Below are 17,707 nucleotides of genomic sequence, written 5' to 3'. Positions count from 1 at the left end.
CGAGACGAAAATGCGAAAGTATCGTTCACCTTCACCCAGTACCCGACCAACACAGAACGCTCCGTCATAAACTGCGCTTTGGACTACTCAAGAACAAACGCGGAAGACGCGGAACTAAAGAAAACGCAAGGCAAAGCGGTTTTGATTCTGAAGGGGTATTTCATTTCTCTATTTCATAGTGTACGCATTGGCGTCTACAGGATTTCCTTGTCTTTTCCTCCCGAGTCACTTTCATGGCGCGAGCGGCGCATCCTCGCCCTTCCCTGCCGGCACGCTCAGCTTCTTATCGGCGCCGCTGGTGGTAACCGACGCAGCAGCCTTGAAGGACTGGTCAAAGTCGGCAATGATGTCGTCAATGTGCTCGGTTCCGACCGAAATCCGAATGAGATCCTGTTGTGCACAACTGTCAGCCTCCCCTCATTTCGGTACAAGAAGTGGGGGGTAGGGAAATTCTTATGCTTACCTCACTGACACCCGACGCCTTCTTCTCGTCATCGGTGAGCTGCTCGTGAGTAGTGGTCCAGGGGCTAGGTTGCGGTGGTCAGCTAATGCAAAAATCCTTTTTTACAGATTCCTTCCGTCCTGCGCGCCGACTTACTGAATGGCCAGGGTCTTGGAGTCGCCAACGTTGGCCAGGTTGGAGATGAGCTTGAAGCCGTCGACGACCTGGCTGCCGGCGCCATGGCCGCCCTTGACGCCGAAGCTGAGGACACCGCCGAAGCCGCGCTTGAGATACCTCTTGGCGGTCTCGTGGTACGGGTGGCTCTCGAGGCCGGGGTACGACACCCAGCTGACATGCTCGTTGTTCTCGAGGTACTTGGCGAGGGCGAGGGCGTTCTGGGCGTGGCGTTCAGCTCGCAGCGAGAGGGTCTCGATACCGAGCAGCAGCTGCTGAGCCGCGAAGGGGTTGAGGGCGGCGCCGAGATCACGCAGAATCTCGACACGGGCGCGGAGGATGAAGGTGAGGGGTCCGAAGGTCTCCCAGAACTTGAGGCCGTGGTAGCCCTCGGCGGGCTCTACCATCTGGGGGAATCGCTTGGCGTTCTCGCCCCAGTTGAACTTGCCGCTGTCGACGATGACACCGCCAATGGTGGTACCGTGGCCGCCAATCCACTTGGTGGCTGAGTGGACGACGATGTCGGCACCGTGCTCGATCGGCCTGAGGAAGTAGCCGCCAGCGCCAAAGGTGTTGTCAACCTGGAGTCAACCCAGTGTCAGTGCGAGGAGAAAAGGAGAGCACGATGCTGGGAGAGACTTGGAGGCGAAGGGGGGGAAAAAAAGGGAGAGTGAGAGAGAGACTCACGATCAGGGGCACGCCCTTGGCATGGGCCATCTTGGAAATGGCCTGAAGGTCGGGAATGTTGTACTTGGGGTTACCAATGCTCTCAACAAAGATGGCCTTGGTCCTGTCGTCGATCTGGGCTTCAATGTCCTCGACCCGGTCGCCGTCGACGAACTTGGTCTCAATGCCGAGGCGGGGAAGGAACACCTTGAACTGGTTGTAGGTACCACCGTACAGGAGAGAGGTGGAGACGATGTTGTCGCCGGCATGGGCAAGGGCGTTGATGGCGATGAACTGCGCAGCCTGGCCGGACGAGGCGGCCAGGGCAGCGACACCGCCTTCAAGGGCAGCAATGCGCTTCTCGAAGACATCTACCGTAGGCTATGGTGAAAGAAAAGGGGTCCCGTTTAGCTTCCACGACAAGCAAGGACACAATGAGCGGTCGGGCGGGGTGTTGAGGGGGAAACAGAAACACACGTTCATAATACGGCTGTAGATGTTGCCGAACTCCTTGAGACCGAAGAGTCTCGCGCCGTGAGCCGAGTCATTGAAAGTGTAGCTCTAGAAAGGACGACGATTCCATGGTCAGTTCGCGGGGTTCACTCGCATAAGCTTAGCCGAAAGCAGCGGGAAGACTGTTTCACGAACCGTTGTGGCATAGATGGGCACAGCACGAGAGTTGGTGGTCGGGTCGGGAACTTGACTGTTGAGAAAGTCTGTCAGTCGTCGGTCGTTTCAAATCCAAGCAGAGCTGCTGAATCCTCCAAGGACGAGGGGTCGACGTACCCCGCGTGCAACTGCAACGTCTCGAAGTTCTTGCTGAGTTCGTCGGCCATGGTGATGTGCTGTTTTGACGGAAACCGGGGGGAAAGATGGTCGTTCGGGTGCGAGAGGATGGGACGGAAATATTCTCAGGAACGGTCAACAGACTGTAAGAAGGGTTCCGTCTACGTTGATTGTAAGAGAAGTCCAGGTATGATGGAGAGGAAGAAAAGGAAACGAGCGGGTGCAAAGTAGTCGGCGGGGGAAAGAATCGAAGCCATCCGCGAAGCGGTTAGCCTCTCAACTTTTCCCCGCCGGATCGGCCGCCCCCTCTGATCTCTGATTGCTCCTCGGAGAATGCCCACGCCTTGAGCATTTTTTTGGTCCAGGGGTTTGAAAAGCGGCTTGCAACCCTTGCACGTTGTACGAGTGTCGTAATCCAATGGCTACATTAGCTCATGTGGCGCCGTTCATCCCATGAGGGTGCTGTTGGGTCGATGTGCTGGCAGAATCCATCACCACTGCGGTGACCGGTGTGTGAACCTTTGGCGACCATGTCCGATATAGGAAGCTAGAGTGGGGGTCCTGAATCACGTCATTCACGCTGTCCTCGACTGCTTGCGCATCCCATCCCGGGAACTAACCAATGAGGTACTAGCTTTATTAGGTAATCAATTTTAACGGTTCAGGGGCATGCTGATTCAGAAAAGCTGTGCCAATCGTAGCTGTGATATTATTATAATACTACGAAGTATTCGCATGTCAGAGGGAAAATCTATCTCTCTGTCTCAGGTATGCCTATATAGCGGCCTGCCTTGGGGGTCACGTGACCCACCTAACATGCTACCGGCACTCGTAAAAACTCAGTTAAATACAACTTGGAAATAAACCACGTTAGCACTGGTCGCAGTAGTTTAATCTAGACGTTTACCATTCACACCGCGCCGTGGATTATATCCTTTGATACTGGGACTAAAATCCCCCCATGAACAGGAACCATCGTACATTGGCTGAATTCATGAAATATGGGGTAAAATGGGGCGCCAAGTCGTTAGCTCAAAGTCGAATTAACTGAGTTTTAACGGTATCCGTATCAGTACGTTGTACACGTGTACATAGCTCGGTCCAAGCGCTTGTTCAGGTGGCCGGATGCGGAAGTCAAGTCTGCGTGTGTCTTCTTGTGTAAAATCAACGCCGACCATCTTTCCTTGAGCCTATAAACTCCACCCGAGTAAGGGGTGGTTTGACCAGCCAAACCACAGCCAGCCTCTTACCAAAGAAAAGAAAATACAAAAAGGTATCACTAATGGAACCTCTCTAAATTGACAACCACGCCATCCCAAGACCCGAACCCTCTGTCCGTATGAAAGCTACGCTCGACGCCCAGCACCAGCACCGACAAGACTAGGCCGATGACGCCGACTCTGCCTCCCGCATGGGCGGGCGAACCTGGATAGGAGACGGCGACTTCCTCTGGAGTCCGCTCTTGAACACATATTTGACCATCAGGCCGAACGTGACGGTCCACAGCACGAACTCCACGGACGCGGCGACCACGGCGATGCGCGCGGCGATGCATTCGGCCCCGCTGCAAAAGACGACGCGGCCGAGGAAGACGGCGAGAGCGACGAACCCGGAAAAGTAGAAGACCATGTTGAGAAACTCGAACGTGAGAGCGGCGTATGGATGCGATGCTCGCGGGGCCAACCGCGGCGTGAGCTCGAGATAGGCGAGGGAGACCAGCGTCCAGGTGGGTGCGAAGATGAGGAAGGTGAATTCCGATGGCGCCGCGAACCGCGTTACTCTGAAGTACCATTCAACCACTATGTCCGCCGTGTGAGGCAATTGTTGTCAGCGTGATGATAACCCGATGGTACTGGGAAAACTGCTAGTTGTCCCAATGTGAAGCGATGTCGAAGAGAAGGCGGAGAGGCTGGCGACCACTTACCGTACGCCGATGTGCCCAGCACTGCCAGGGCCAGTAGGCCCTGCACGATGCGCAATGAGAGGATGAGATCAATGCCCATTTTTGTCTCCTCGATTTCCTTACTCACAAAGTAGGGACAGGCAGGTGTAAGTAGAGGTCGGGTATTTAGAGAGATTGTTGGTCTAGAGTCCAGTGGAAGATGGAGTTAGTCGACGAAGAGGGCGGGATTTGACACTGTCAAGAAACTGTTTGGTGGACAAGACGAGAGGATTAAACGGCCAACTTCCTCGACATTACTAAATGAATCAACTGAAGACGCGACGAAAGAGAAGCACCAAAGGATAGCAACGGCAGATTGGAAGCATGAGACGAGTTTAAAGAGCAAGTCGAACCTCACACCCCGGAGCCCAACGGCGGTGTGTATGGCGCGAGTTCATGGTTTCTGACGTGCCTGCGCATTCTCAAACCGGCCCAACATCCATATCTTGGTCCGAGATGTCTGAACCACAACGGACTTGACCTGCGGTCGAGATTGCAGTCCATTGGGACCATTCAGACGAAAGATTACACATCTTACACCTACCGAAACAGGGGGTCCTGTCTGTGGGTTATTGTGGTTACAACGCCAACTTGAAACATGACATCGCCAAGGGAAGACCAATGCAGAGTCGTAGGTATTGATTATTAATACTTCGCTCATCGCAAGGAGAACTCCCAAGGTACGTAAAATAGGCAGCCGAAAGCATCTTACATCTGACCTTATAAATACTGGTCCGGTTCTCTCTTTTCCTTTTATGTTCTGCCATCCCATGATGACAACGGCAACGACGCATGCTTCATCGAGTCTTTAAGCGATGTCGTCCTGGAGTTTAGCTTGGCAGAAATAGTGCGTCGCGAGAGCTACTTTCTGATTAGTAGCGTGGAGTTTGGGGACACGTTACACGATACTTGTAAGCTCAGGTCAGGGGAACACTACCCCGTAGATTAATAACCAACAAACAACACTTCAGATGAAGAAAAGTTTGGACGATCTGACCGAGGTTATCTGATAATATCGTGTTCAATCCAACCGCTGGACGGGATGAAAGAAGAAAGAAAGCGAGGACTAGCAAACAACGCAACAGCATACCAAACAGCCCAATCGATCTTCAAATTCGAGAACGAGTACTTCGTAGTCGAGTAAAATCTTCGTTTTAGTCCGGTTCCGATACAATGACCATAATATCCGTCATATATCCACATGCCCACCAAATGCGGGAGGGTCCCGGACATTCGTCGGTGGTCGTCGGGTTATCTGCAGTCCGCTAAGGGCCAAGCGGGCGGAACTAGTGGTGTCTGGCATGTGAAAGCTCGGCTTCACCTATTTATGTACAACCTTACTAGTCCGAAGTACCTGCCCAAGTAGGCCGTTAAGGAGAGAAGATGGTTCAAATGAATCCGCTAAAACGGACATCATGAAATCATCAGACTTACATGAGGACAGCTAATATCTAGAGCTCCGTTTCCTAGAGATTTGTTACTAGAAATGCGTTTCCTTCTCTGACTTTGGCTTGCGGCTACTCTTTGTCAAAGAGGTTGAGTTGTCGTGATACTGTATCGGTACCTCTTGAGAATGACGTTGTTCTTAGGTACAAGTTACCTGTCACCACCCAAAAGGTCGCTGATCTCCAGCGTCCACCCCTGCTATCGCACATGCGCAAACTGCCCCCAAGCCCCCCGTGGCTTAGCGGCCTATGGGGGCTAAGGGACGGCTTCAGCGGGCGGGCACAAGAAAGAACCAGCGCACCTTAGGTACCTTAGTGGACGGGGCATTTCCCTGACTCGGATCTCGGTACTCTGTGCCGCCCCAGTAATCTCCCATACGTTGTAATCCTCAGGCCTTCCCCAGCCCGTAGAGCGTCACTAATAAGCTAGCTACATGGTACCGCCCCTAAGGTCTGCCTCGGCCTTGGCAAACCCCATTCACTTGTGCTCCTCTTCCTCTCGTCAAGTACATACACCTTGTTTTTTTTTCTTCGCCTGATGCTTATCCTATACACCTCGCACACCTCGCCTTCTTCTCCTCTTGCATCCGTTCCTCCTTTTTTTCCTCCCTACCCAACTTTCGCCTGTCGTGTGCCCGTCCTAGTCGAACCGCCTTGTCACGTCGTTACAACACTCAGAACTAGAGCAGCGCCCTGTTCCCTCCTTTAAACAGTCCCCGTAACCGTCCTTTCCGAACGACGACGCTGGGCCCATCTAGTTCACAGCCGGCCACGAAATCGCGCCCTTACCGATCCCCGTCCTCGACTTGACATCTTTCGACAAGATGACCCCATCCGTAGACACGCGTGCCGTCATCAGGCAGATGGCCACGCCACCGCCGCCGGGCTCACCCTACGGCGTCCCTGTCCAGGGTTCCGAGACGGAGGGCCGGACCGCGGTGTATCGTCACTGGCGCGTCCGTGACGGTGAACTGATGACCACCCTCGATCCAGCCATCCGCACCATGTTCGACCTGTTCGAGGAGTCCGTCAGGAAGTATTCCAAATGGCCGTGTCTCGGCCATCGCGCCTGGGACCCGGCTACCCGCACCTGGGAGGACAAGTACACGTGGATTACCTACGGCGAGGTTGCGGAACGCCGCAAGAACCTCGGCGCTGGTATCGTCGAGATCCACGAGCAGATGGGTCTTGGCCGCGACAGGTACGGTGTTGGCCTGTGGTCGCAGAATCGACCAGAGTGGCACATCACAGGTATGTTCTTCCCACCCCTACCCTCTCGTGGCCGCTTTCGCGAATGCATCAAGCGGCCTGCCTGGCGCGGAACACGTAACTGACTGGATACGACGAATAGAGCTCGCCGCCGTGTCCCAATCCCTCTTCACCGTGTCCCTGTACGAGACCCTTGGACCCGAGACGACCGAATACATCATCAACCATGCCGAACTTCCCTCCATTGTCACGTCGCTACCTCATATCCCGACGTTGCTCAAGCTCGCCCCGCGGATACCGTGCCTCAAGATCATCATCTGCCTCGATCCCCTCGATGCCGGCGAGCCTGCCGGGCATTCCAAGCTCTCCGTTCTGAATGACCTTGCCGCCCAACATGGCATCAAGATTTACTCCATCCACGATGTCGAGGCCATCGGTGCCAAGTCCGGCCGCATCATGCGCCCACCCCGCCCCGAGGACATCCAGACTATTAACTATACGTCTGGAACCACTGGCGTTCCCAAGGGCGTCGTGCTGACCCATCTGAACGCGCTGTCGGCCGTGTCGGCCGCTCGTGCGCTGGAGTCGGTCACGGAGCGCGGGGTCCACATCTCGTACCTGCCGCTCGCCCACATCTACGGCAGGATGGTGGAAAGCGTCGCGTTTGCCGAGGGGGCCCGTCTTGGGTTCTTCCGGGGCGACATCCTCGGCCTCGTGGATGACCTGAAGCTGTTGAGGCCCACGGCTTTCGTCTCCGTCCCCCGTCTGTACAACCGCTTCAACTCGGCCATCCGTTCCGCGACGATCAACGCGGATGGCGTCAAGGGCGCGCTGTCTCGGCACATCATCGACGCGAAGAAGGCGTCGATGAAGCTTCCACCCGGGAAGGCCAAGAACACGCACCTCCTTTACGACAGGATCTGGACGCCCAAGGTTCGCGCCGCTGTGGGCTTGGATCGTGCTCGCAGCATGACGAGCGGCAGCGCCCAACTGGACCCCGACGTGCAGCAGTTCCTGCGCGCGGCCTTTGCCAACGACTTCCAACAGGGATACGGACTCACCGAGTCGTACGCCCTTGCCACCTGCCAGTCCAAGGGCGATTTCACGACCGGGAACATCGGAGGACCCACTCTTTGCAGCGAGATCTGCCTCGAGTCGGTTCCCGATTTCGATTACCTGGTGACGGACAAGCCGAATCCGCGCGGCGAGCTGCTGATTCGGGGCCCCAACATTTTCCAGGGGTACTACAAGAACGAGGAGGAGACGAGGAAGGCCATCGACGCGGACGGGTGGTTCCACACGGGCGACATTGCCGAGGTGGATAGCCTCGGGCGCTTCAAGATTATCGACCGCAAGAAGAACGTCCTCAAGCTGTCCCAGGGCGAGTACATCTCCCCCGAGCGCATCGAGAACGTCTACCTGGGCAACGTGAATCTCATCAACACGGCCTATGTCCATGGCGACCCGAGCGAGTCGTGCCTGGTCGGCATCTTTGGCGTCGACCCGGAGAACTTTGCGCCCTTTGCGAGCAGCGTTCTGAAGCAGGACGTCGACAAGACCGACGTGACTGCGCTCAAGGCTGCGGCGAGGGATCCCAAGGTGAAGAAGGCCTTCCTTGAGAGGCTGGACAAGATTGGCCGGAGCCACAAGTTTAACAGCTACGAGAGGGTACGGAACGCGTACTTGGATGTCGAGCCGCTGACGGTCGATAACGACCTATTGACTCCTACGTAAGTATCTATTTGCTTTTTTCTTTTTTTTTTTCCTTTGTCCCCTTTTTTTTTTAATTTCTTGCATTTTTTTCCTACTTTCCTCGTTTGCTTTGCCTAGATTTCAAGGCTCATATGTGGCGCATTACTAATATGGTGAAATGCAGGCTGAAGTTAAAGAGACCACAAATCGCCAAGGCCTTCCGCGAGCACATTGATGAAATGTACGCTCAAGTCAATGCCGAGGCCCCTGAGAAGGCTAAGCTGTAATTGATTAGAACGGAGGCCTTGAAAGGGGGTAGGTATAACGTTAGGGGTTACATGTACGCGATGGCTGTCCGGTCTTGAGCATTAGCCCGATCCGGGGAGTGGTCGATTTGAAGTTTCACATGCATCGTTGTTAGTCCCACGGTACCTGAGCCACTGCATAAGGTACTTGTGTTAGAACAACCAGCATCTGTTCGATGTTCTACTTTGAAGCCTTGTGTAGTAGAAAAGATGCTTTCTGGAAATTCGGGAAATATATAATATATGTATAAATATTTACCTATCTTGCTTGGGATCCAATGTCGAATGTGATATCGAGGGAATTCCGGATGTTTAAACCGAATTAAACTGTAAGATATCGAACTACTGTACGTTCCGATCTGTAAAAGCCTTTATAAGCTACATCGAAGAATATGTCTGGATCGCGTAAGACGAAAGTCGTAGGACGACAGCGAAAGGATGCGCTTATAAATGCCTACTAAGACTCGTTTCCTGCCACTGATATTCGATAATAAAGCACATTTGAGCTTGCCTCTGCCGAGATCCCTCTCTCCGAGTCTATAAATATGACTTGCGATGTAATATAAGATGGTTCTAGAGTGCGATATAAATACTAGTCTACTATTAATGTTATATATATATTAAGATAGCTTTAAGAGTATTTATAGTTCTATATATATACCTTATATTACTTAGTAGGTAAAGTAGGGCTAGTATATATAGAGACGTTAAGAGAAATTTTCTAAATATAAGCTAGAAACCTAAAAATTCTACTTATATTATACTTAACTGCTATTAAGAGTATCTTTTACCTAATACCCTCGTTAATATGCTATAAAGAGAGAGATTCATAATATACTTGTATTAAAACAGAATATGCAGAAAACCGAGACTAGTGATCCACTCCGCTTTTATGAGATTACCGTCTTCTCTAAATGTAATCTAAAACAGAAAATGATACCCGCTACGATAGTATCTAGCTACCTGCCCCGCGTCGATGGCAGGGAGATGTACGAAAGTCACGCGAACAACGTCGACGCCTCCTCGACGCCCATGGCGGCAGCTGTTTCGGTTCCCTTTAGCTCTTTACCCTCGCGGGGGGATGCTATAAGCTTCGATCACTCGCCTTCGCAATTGAACGCCCCGGTCAGCTTTCGCCCAGCCTCCAATGGCGCGTATCACGACGCAGAGCCGCCTACCAAGAAGCAACGCGTTATACCACCCGAAGTCGATGCCCAGAGCCCCTGGCTGTCCATTTCGCAATGCGTAGAGGCGTACATCTCGCCGGTCGTCGATCGGAACCTAGGCCTCTTGTCTAACAGCGGCTTGCGGCATGAGGACCTACAGGACATATCGGCCAAGGTAAATAAAAAGGGCCCTGCGGCAGCGCGTCGAGATTGCCCCCCCGGAGTAGTTAACACTGGAAACTCACAGGTCATCGATCGGTTTACCAACGACGCTTTCTTCAAGGCCGAGTATGTCCTGAGCCGCGGTCATTTAAGCCTTCCATACCAGCGCGTCCTCGCAGACCAGATCGCGGCCGAGGTAAACAGCCTGAGCAAGCAGGGCGTATCATCGAACTCTCCGAGCGAGGCAAGTAAAAACCCCAGCCCTTAATGTCGGGAGGGGGGAACCCGCTAACATATAGAACAGGAGCACCAGCGCAGTATCACACCAGCGGCGCCGGGCCCTGAGCTGCCTACATCGATTCCGCCAACAACACCCCCGACCCTCACCCCGACTAGAGATCGTCCTCTGCCTTCCATCGAAACCCCCAACGCGACAAATGTCGCCGTTGCAGTTACTACCCCAAAGTCCACGAGACTGACAGCCCCAGCCTCGGAATCGGGAAATCATGCTTCGCCGCTTAAATATCGATGGCAAGCGCGAGCTCGTGCCTGGAAATTTCCAGATGCACAAAAGTCCAGGCTATCCTCCACTAGCTCGCAGCAGCCTGCAGGGGAAAATAAGAAGCCCGCTTACCTCTCTTTGAAGAGCCTGCCCTATCTGAACGCCGACGAGAGGAGGCGTATCCTGCGCGGCTCCGCCGAACTCTTTCTTCTCCGGCCACCGCAAAGCCTAGATCGGGGCGCCTCTACGTACCATGTCGACTTTACACGCGAGGAATCGGAAATCGTTCGGCGGAAAGCATGGGAATATATGCATAAGGAAGGCGCGGCGACGCCAGGATCGCCTGCTCAGCTCGAGTCTCTTTGGAACGGTTGGCGAGGCATGGCACCTGCCCTCGCCAAGCAGATCTGTCTCCGGGATGGACTCGAGCGGCGGGACGAAGACGCCATCCTGAACTTCATCAAAGACGAGGCGCAAGGTCAGACCAACGGGGTTGCGACGTCCCTTTCCCTCGAACTCGACGAGCTCGACAAGCAGAGTGAAGTGGTCCGGAAGAGTCGCTTGCCGTCCTTGCTACTCACGCGCGAGGTGGAGGGCAAACGCGGCTTTGGGAGGATGCGCCAGTTGGTCAACTTAACCAACGAGTTTAGGAAACTTCGAGAGGACGACCTGGAGCTTTCTGCCGAGTGGACCGGATGCGCGGGCGACATCGCGACCATCACGTGGGTATCCAACGACGGGTACCTCTGCGGCACCACGGCACACTCCGACGCGCATAACCAGCAGTACAACAAGCCCGGAAACCTGCTCCTCGGGTCGCCGTCCTTGGGCTCGCTGCGAGGATATCCGCAGCACCGCATCGTCCGGCCGCTCGTCGAAAAGGGCGAGAATGCATCCGAGGCCATGAGGGAGAGCCAGGACCCCTGGCTCTACTGCTCTGTCGTCTCTTCTGATTACGACGCCGTGCACGACCGGGCTTTTACTTCTAGTTTTGATAAGACGGTCAAGGTGTGGAGAGTCGACCAGAGCGGTGCCGATATGGAAATGCTCGGCACCTGGCCCCACGAGGGCAACGTCAACTTTGTGGTGGCGTCGAAGAACGGGTCGGGACTCGTGGCGACGGCGGCTGACGTCCCTTCCGAGGCGGTCCGGGTGTATTATGTGACGGATGACGATGTGTCTTCGAGCCCCTACAGGACGTTTTCCGGCAGCCGGACTTGGAACGAGGATGACAAGGATACGAAAGAGCCGCAGAAGTGGGCGTACTACCCAGCAACGATGCAGTGGGGGATAGCCCCAGAGGTTCAGCACCTGCTCTTGGTCGGGTACTCGCCGCGCAGCTTCAGCGTTCACGACGATGACATACCGGAAGGGAAGAGGCACTCGGGGGAAATCTGCTTGTGGGACTGCATTACCGGCGAGCGACGCAAAGTCTTGACGGCAACCACGCAGAACGTCTTTGAGGTGGCATGGCATCCCACCCAACCCAGCTTCATCGTTGCTACTTCCCCGTCCGGCCTCCATGTCGACGAGCACGTGCGCACGCAAATCCGCATCTTCCGGCCGACCGATTCGCCGGACGAGATTGGGGCCTACACCGAGGTGCAGTGTCTGGACTGCACCGCATCCGACATTAACGAGCTTACCATCATGCCATGCAGCATGTCGCATTGCTACGTCACGGCGGCGGCCACCGACGGCAACGTTTACGTCTGGGACACGGCGCGCGGCGATGAACCCGTCAAAGTCCTCTGCCACGACGCCCCCGTGGAAGAGTCATCCGGGGATTTTTACGAGCGGGAACGGGATGACACGGGTGTCAAGTTCACCGCGTGGGGCACGTCGCAGGACCGGTTCTACACGGGAGGCTCCGACGGCATGGTCAAGGTGTGGAACGTGCGGAACCTCGGGAATCCGCTGGTTCGCGACCTGCTCGAAGCCCCCGGTCCCATCTCCTTCGGCGCCTTCTCGCCCGACCGCTCCAAGCTGGCCATTGGCGACGCCACGGGTCGCGTCTTCCTGCTCTCCGTGGACGAGGCCGACCAGCAGCCGGCAGACTGTGTCGAAGTGGTCTCCTCCCGGATGGGCCATCTGGCGCTCGATTCCAAGCGACGGCGGCGACGTCCCATGGGCTTCCGACCGCACGCAACCCCGCCGGCCCCGGAAGGCATGGAGCCGACGTCGGGCGTCCGGGAGGCGCGCAAGTACCTCGAGGCGGGCCAGCTGCGCATCCACAAGAACCCTTGCATCGGCGCGGTCCAGGGAGAGAGATACGCCACCCTCGGCATGTACCACGCGGAGCTCCATAAGGACGGGGACCCTCTGCAGCCTCTGGTGGGAAGCGTGGACCAGGAGCAGAGGGAAAACGCCACCATGTACAGCCAGAGGCTGCGCACGCTGCGGGTACCGCCGCCGCCCTCGACGGATGCGCTAGAGCGGCACCGCTGGAACGCGGCGCTGGACCTCGACCTACGCGCCCTGCCAGCGCTGACGCAGCAGGAGCTCGAGCAAAGCGGCGTCGGACTCGATGACTTTGCAGACGACGCAGCGTGGGACTTTGAATATGAGGAGGAGTGAAGGCGATAAGACCCCTTTCCCTCCCCCTTTTCTAAGATCATTATAATGTACTTACTAGCCGTGTCTTGCTACTTTATTCTTGTATTTTATCTGCCCTTTGACTGTAAGGAGGTAAAGAAAATGGGCTCAAGAAAATGCATTGAACATGGAAATCATTGGGCTGTCCTCGGTTGAGAAGCAGAGGCGTTGCGACTGAGAAGGCGGCGAGCTGTATACGGATGATTGCTGAGAATCCTGGGGCATGGGGGATTCTGGAGGTGTCTGATCCATCGCAATATTATCACGATGCTTTGAGGTGTTAATGGAATGTTTATTTCGTATATATCATAGACCCTACGTCCGAAATCTGCTGGTCGGTGGGAATGAATTAAGCCTATTCTTATTATTATGATATTTGTATATACTCCGTCTTGCTCCTTTTTTCGTCCTATTTTCTCTTCTTTTTCTTTTTCTTTTTCTTTTTCTTTTTCTTTTTCACAAACTGTATGTACTTCGTATGTACGTATAGTTAGTTATAGGCAGATTGCATTTATTATTATCTTCAAATACAGAAGAAAAAAAGATATGAAAATAATAGAACCTTCTGCCACTGATACAGTCGACAGGCAATACCATCACCACCTCGGACCTCAGCATCGACTTTTACTGCATTTTATACTCAAGCTTGAATTGTTTACCAAGGTATCCAGTCTTTACAGGCCCTCTCCAAGACCATGATAGTAGCCTTCGACGTGAGCGATGCGGACTAATACAGAAATTTCCAATAGCACGAACAAAAAAACCTCCCAGATTCAGCCTACGGCCCCCCCAATGGCGTTTTTGATATCTTGTTAGAACGGGACGGCAGGCAGCCTAGCCTCCTAGCCAACTTTTTCTCTTACCAGACTCCGGAACGCCGATGACTTTGGGCCCCCCCAGCGGCAGGCGAACCCCCCTCCCATAGTCTTCCCCATGGTGACAGTTTACAAAATGGTGTATCCAGCCGTCGAATGTGATAGAAGACGAGAGTCAACTCGATAGCTGCCCCCATCATATCACCGGTGTATCCTCTCACCGCCTAGCGTATGGACTTTGCTAAGTCAGTGGCATTTTCAAGGCCGGCTAGCCGCACCACCCTGACCATCAGGTGGAGGGAACGAGAAACCGGGCGGGAAGCTTGGCATGCCGTTCGCCATGGTGCTGATGCCGTAAGGGAACTTTTGAGGAAGTGGTTGTGCGTTGGCGCCCGAAAGCTGGGACTGGACGTCATCCCCGCGGTCTTTTCCGCCACGCCGCCACCGGTCCTCCGAGCTACGGGTCGACTTGGGACCTTGGGAACCTCCCTTGTCCGTCTGCATGCGACGGCTGATGGCCTTGGACGAGACACCAGCGCCAATCTCAATGTCGGGTTCCTCCACAACCAGGCCACCCTCCAGAGGCCTTCCACCACTCCCACCATACTCGGCCGTTAACATCCATTTCCTGTCCGCCTCGGTAAGTGAGGAAATCGGAATGACGCTGATACCCGTTGAATAATCGCTGCAATCGCGAGGGCCAAAGCCGACACCCCATCGTGTCTGTACAAAGATTTAAGTTAGTTTGAGAGAAGGTATAATAGATAGAATGATGTGCGAATGAAGCTTCAAGTTGAACATACCCGAAGCTGATGACCATTGACGGAATGTTGGCGTTCCATTGCCCGCTTGGCGGCTTCTGCGTCCTTTCGTGTTACCATCTTGACGAAAGCATGCCGCTTGTCTCGGTTGACAATGCACGTCTGCACTTCGCCATGCTGGTCGAAGATGCTGCGCAATTCCTGCTCCGTACAACTACAAGATATTCTGTGGTCAGCAAGCGCGATCATACTACCTTTGACGGGAGACTACAGCCACAGCTAACTTACGTGACACCACCAACAAACAAGGTACGGCTATAGACACGGATATGGTCCTGGGGAAGGGTCCGGTCGTATTCAACCCATTTCTCAGTTTGGGGATTATGCTGGCGAGACCCCGTGGGACTGGGGCTCCGGCCACGTCGACTGGCCGGGCTTCGCTGACGGAATTCCGAAGATCCGCGACCGTTTCGTCCAGAACCGTGGTCGTCAAAACGACGATCGGGCCCATCTCGCCCGCCTCGGTACGGGTCACGTGAATCCCACCGACCGCCAGGAGATCGAGACCGAGATCGCCCATAGCTTCTGTCGGGAGACCGCCTTCCTTGCCCATAGCCTGAATAATCACGCGAAGTACCAGTGACCGGGGCAGGGGCGTTGCTCCAGCTCTGAGCTGCACCGTAGGGCGCTTGGGCCGGAGGCACGGGCTGGGTGCTGGCAGGTTGTATCATACCGGCCGCCTGCAGAGTCTGAACCAATGCGGGAATCTTGTCTAGCGGCACACCCTGATCGGCCAGTGCCTTGATCAACACTACTTGTTGTTGAACTTCGGGGTTGAGACCGGGGACGGACCCGACGGCAGACGGTGGCGTAGGGGCTGGGGCTGTGTAACCGCCTGCACTGCCATTGGCCACGGTAGGTGCGCCGCCCACATGGGGAACTTGTGCCGGAGTAGCACCTGGCGGAAATGGGAAGGGCATGCCGGGCACATTCAACGCCGGTGCGGGCTGTTGCTGTACGGGGTAGGATGGAACGGGGGAATTGGTGGAGGGCGCCGCTGGCTGATGCTGAGAGATGCTTTGCAACAGACGGGACAAATCGGTAGCGGCTGGCGGCTGAGCTGGCGCCGGGGCCGGGACGGGGGCTGCAGGGGGAGCCGGGGGAGCCGGGGGAGCTGCCGCGGGTTGGCCGTTACCTGAGCCAGTTGCTACGTTTTGACGAGCAATGTTGGCCAGCGCCTCCATGATGGCGTTGCTGTTTGAAGCCGGAGCCGGGACGGGTGGTGTGCCCGAGGTCGCAGGTGTGGCGGACATGCTCGTCGGGCCAACTCCGCCATAGCCGAGAGAAGACATGAGGCCAGGGGGAGGGCTTCCGTCAGGGGTGGTCGACTTCACAGTGGAAGCACTCAGCTTGGCTCTGAACGAGTCGATCAACGGCTGGGGGAAGGTCTGGCCCTTCTCCCAGATATCAAAGAGCTTGGAAATCTTTTCCTACGGGCGAAGAAAAAAAAAACGGGTAAGTGGGTGATCTTCACTCGAGGTGCCAAACATACAGGAAGGCTGACGAAAATGACGACGGGGGCAGAGACCGTGGTTACACAACCTTGCCGCGTCCCCATTGCAAATCAACAGTATGGGCCCCAGCCTAGGTCTCAAAAGCATGCGACCATGGCAATCCCTCCAAGTTGTACGTTGTACGGGCCAGGCAGCTTAAAGCTCGACCATAAAGAGGGGAGAGAGGGCCTCATTACTGAAACATGCATGTTCTAGTTGAAGTAGTGCGTACCTTTTGCGAATCCGGGGCGGACTGGATTATATCATTCATCAAGACGGGTATGAGCTCAGTTACTCGGTGGACGCCAGCGGCGAACGTTCCGTCCCTGGCGGAACCATCTACAGCCTGGCCCTGAGCCTTTGCGTGCTCCAGCCATTTGCGGGTCACCGAGTCTACGACGTATAGCACTCCCAGTTTATGGTCGCCGTCGGTTTTCTTGAAGTGGGTATAAATCTTTTGTATAAGGACTGACTCGGACTGGAGTAGCGACGCAAGTTAGTCGACGCGTCGCTGATAACGGCGGGAAGAAGTCAAGACGGGGCGGAGAAGAGCGATATGTACCTGTACATTGGCAACACAGAGTGCAGTGAGAGAGGCGATTCTTGAACCGGAGACTCCGGGAGGCTTGAGGGCAGACATGGCGTGGAGGCCTGCCTCCAGCTCAGCGACAGCAGCCGCCATGATGTAGGCGCGAGTTTATGGTACGCGACGTGGAAAGGCGTGTTCTGCGGCCGTCGAGAGATTGGGGCCGATATGAGAATGGCAACAGACACTTATCCCAGTACAAGATTGAGTCCAGGAAAAGGATTGTTTGCGGCGGCTGGCAGAGGGCAAAACTCGAAACGCTTTGGGCCTCCGAGCAAGCCTAGATGGTTGGTGAAGTTATAGGGCGCAACACTAACAGCCGAGATTTTTTATCAAGTCGGTGATGGTTACTGAAGCTGGACGGAGATGATGTAGAGGCGATGTAAAGAACCAGTAGTTCCTTGTCTAGCAACTCGAACCGGAGATAAATTATGTGCCTCCGCGCTCAGATTTTTGGTGTGACGTGCGGTTTTTTACTGTCGGAGAAGAGCACGACCACAAACCATGGGAGGATGTTTTTGCTAGGGAAAGAAGCGTTCCCTAACAAATGTACGAGGAGCCCCGAGACTCGAAACGGTTGAGGCAAATCGCTTTATACAGTTGTTTGCGTACGCGATTTTGACTTGACTTGATTGACCGACTCTACTGCACGGGAGCCAATAACCCCAGCCAAGCACCTTGTGGTGAGTAGCTAAATGGGCAGTCGAGAATCACGGCAATGGAATACAAAAAGCACGGACTACTCGCAGTGGAGGTTTCCGAGGTATGTCGTCGATCAGAGATTCTTGTCTGTCAGGAGTACAAGTTGTCGTTGATTGTTGCATCCATGAAAAATGAGAGAGAGTATGATCGGGGTAGAGAGGGAGGGTTGAAGGAGGAGAAGCGGGAAAAAAAAAACCTTTATTG

General features: G+C 54.7%; 6 protein-coding genes across 6 annotated transcripts; 3 read left to right on the top strand and 3 right to left on the bottom strand.

Annotated features, from left to right (window-relative positions):
* Positions 1-124: 124 nt before the first annotated feature.
* ACRALDRAFT_1043982 (uncharacterized protein) lies at positions 125-2,325 on the bottom strand. Its single transcript, XM_071015334.1, has 7 exons — positions 2,069-2,325; positions 1,931-1,985; positions 1,760-1,843; positions 1,304-1,663; positions 599-1,197; positions 464-527; positions 125-390 (listed from the first exon to the last, which is right to left on the bottom strand). Exons 1-7 carry the CDS (start codon positions 2,116-2,118, stop codon positions 232-234), a joined length of 1,371 nt encoding a protein of 456 aa, XP_070872801.1. The 5' UTR covers positions 2,119-2,325; the 3' UTR covers positions 125-231.
* An 871-nt stretch (positions 2,326-3,196) lies between these two features.
* On the bottom strand, positions 3,197-4,305 carry ACRALDRAFT_1065018 (uncharacterized protein). The gene is made up of 2 exons (XM_071017083.1): positions 3,993-4,305; positions 3,197-3,867 (listed from the first exon to the last, which is right to left on the bottom strand). Exons 1-2 carry the CDS (start codon positions 4,069-4,071, stop codon positions 3,449-3,451), a joined length of 498 nt encoding a protein of 165 aa, XP_070872800.1. The 5' UTR covers positions 4,072-4,305; the 3' UTR covers positions 3,197-3,448.
* A 1,682-nt stretch (positions 4,306-5,987) lies between these two features.
* ACRALDRAFT_1051747 (uncharacterized protein) lies at positions 5,988-8,933 on the top strand. Its single transcript, XM_071015698.1, has 3 exons — positions 5,988-6,706; positions 6,807-8,394; positions 8,541-8,933. The coding sequence occupies exons 1-3, from the start codon at positions 6,280-6,282 to the stop codon at positions 8,641-8,643; spliced, it is 2,118 nt and encodes a 705-aa protein (XP_070872799.1). The 5' UTR covers positions 5,988-6,279; the 3' UTR covers positions 8,644-8,933.
* A 2,564-nt stretch (positions 8,934-11,497) lies between these two features.
* On the top strand, positions 11,498-13,443 carry ACRALDRAFT_1065021 (uncharacterized protein). The gene has a single exon (XM_071017084.1). It carries the CDS (start codon positions 11,530-11,532, stop codon positions 13,066-13,068), a length of 1,539 nt encoding a protein of 512 aa, XP_070872798.1. The 5' UTR covers positions 11,498-11,529; the 3' UTR covers positions 13,069-13,443.
* Positions 13,444-13,553: 110 nt separating this feature from the next.
* Positions 13,554-14,129, top strand: ACRALDRAFT_212205 (uncharacterized protein; the record flags this gene model as incomplete). Its single annotated transcript, XM_071023839.1, has 5 exons — positions 13,554-13,562; positions 13,667-13,799; positions 13,858-13,897; positions 13,953-14,022; positions 14,067-14,129. The coding sequence occupies 5 exons, from the start codon at positions 13,554-13,556 to the stop codon at positions 14,127-14,129; spliced, it is 315 nt and encodes a 104-aa protein (XP_070872797.1).
* Positions 13,588-17,661, bottom strand: ACRALDRAFT_1082769 (uncharacterized protein). The gene is made up of 5 exons (XM_071019352.1): positions 16,778-17,661; positions 16,448-16,693; positions 14,951-16,152; positions 14,705-14,876; positions 13,588-14,624 (listed from the first exon to the last, which is right to left on the bottom strand). The coding sequence occupies exons 1-5, from the start codon at positions 16,895-16,897 to the stop codon at positions 14,160-14,162; spliced, it is 2,205 nt and encodes a 734-aa protein (XP_070872796.1). The 5' UTR covers positions 16,898-17,661; the 3' UTR covers positions 13,588-14,159.
* Positions 17,662-17,707: the final 46 nt, after the last annotated feature.

The sequence above is a fragment of the Sodiomyces alcalophilus genome (genome assembly GCF_042370955.1).
Source record: "Sodiomyces alcalophilus JCM 7366 unplaced genomic scaffold ACRALscaffold_7, whole genome shotgun sequence".
NCBI classification, from domain to species: Eukaryota; Fungi; Ascomycota; class Sordariomycetes; order Glomerellales; family Plectosphaerellaceae; genus Sodiomyces; species Sodiomyces alcalophilus.
The sequence above is the reverse complement of the archived record's forward strand: the minus strand, read 5'-3'. Positions and strand labels throughout refer to the sequence as shown.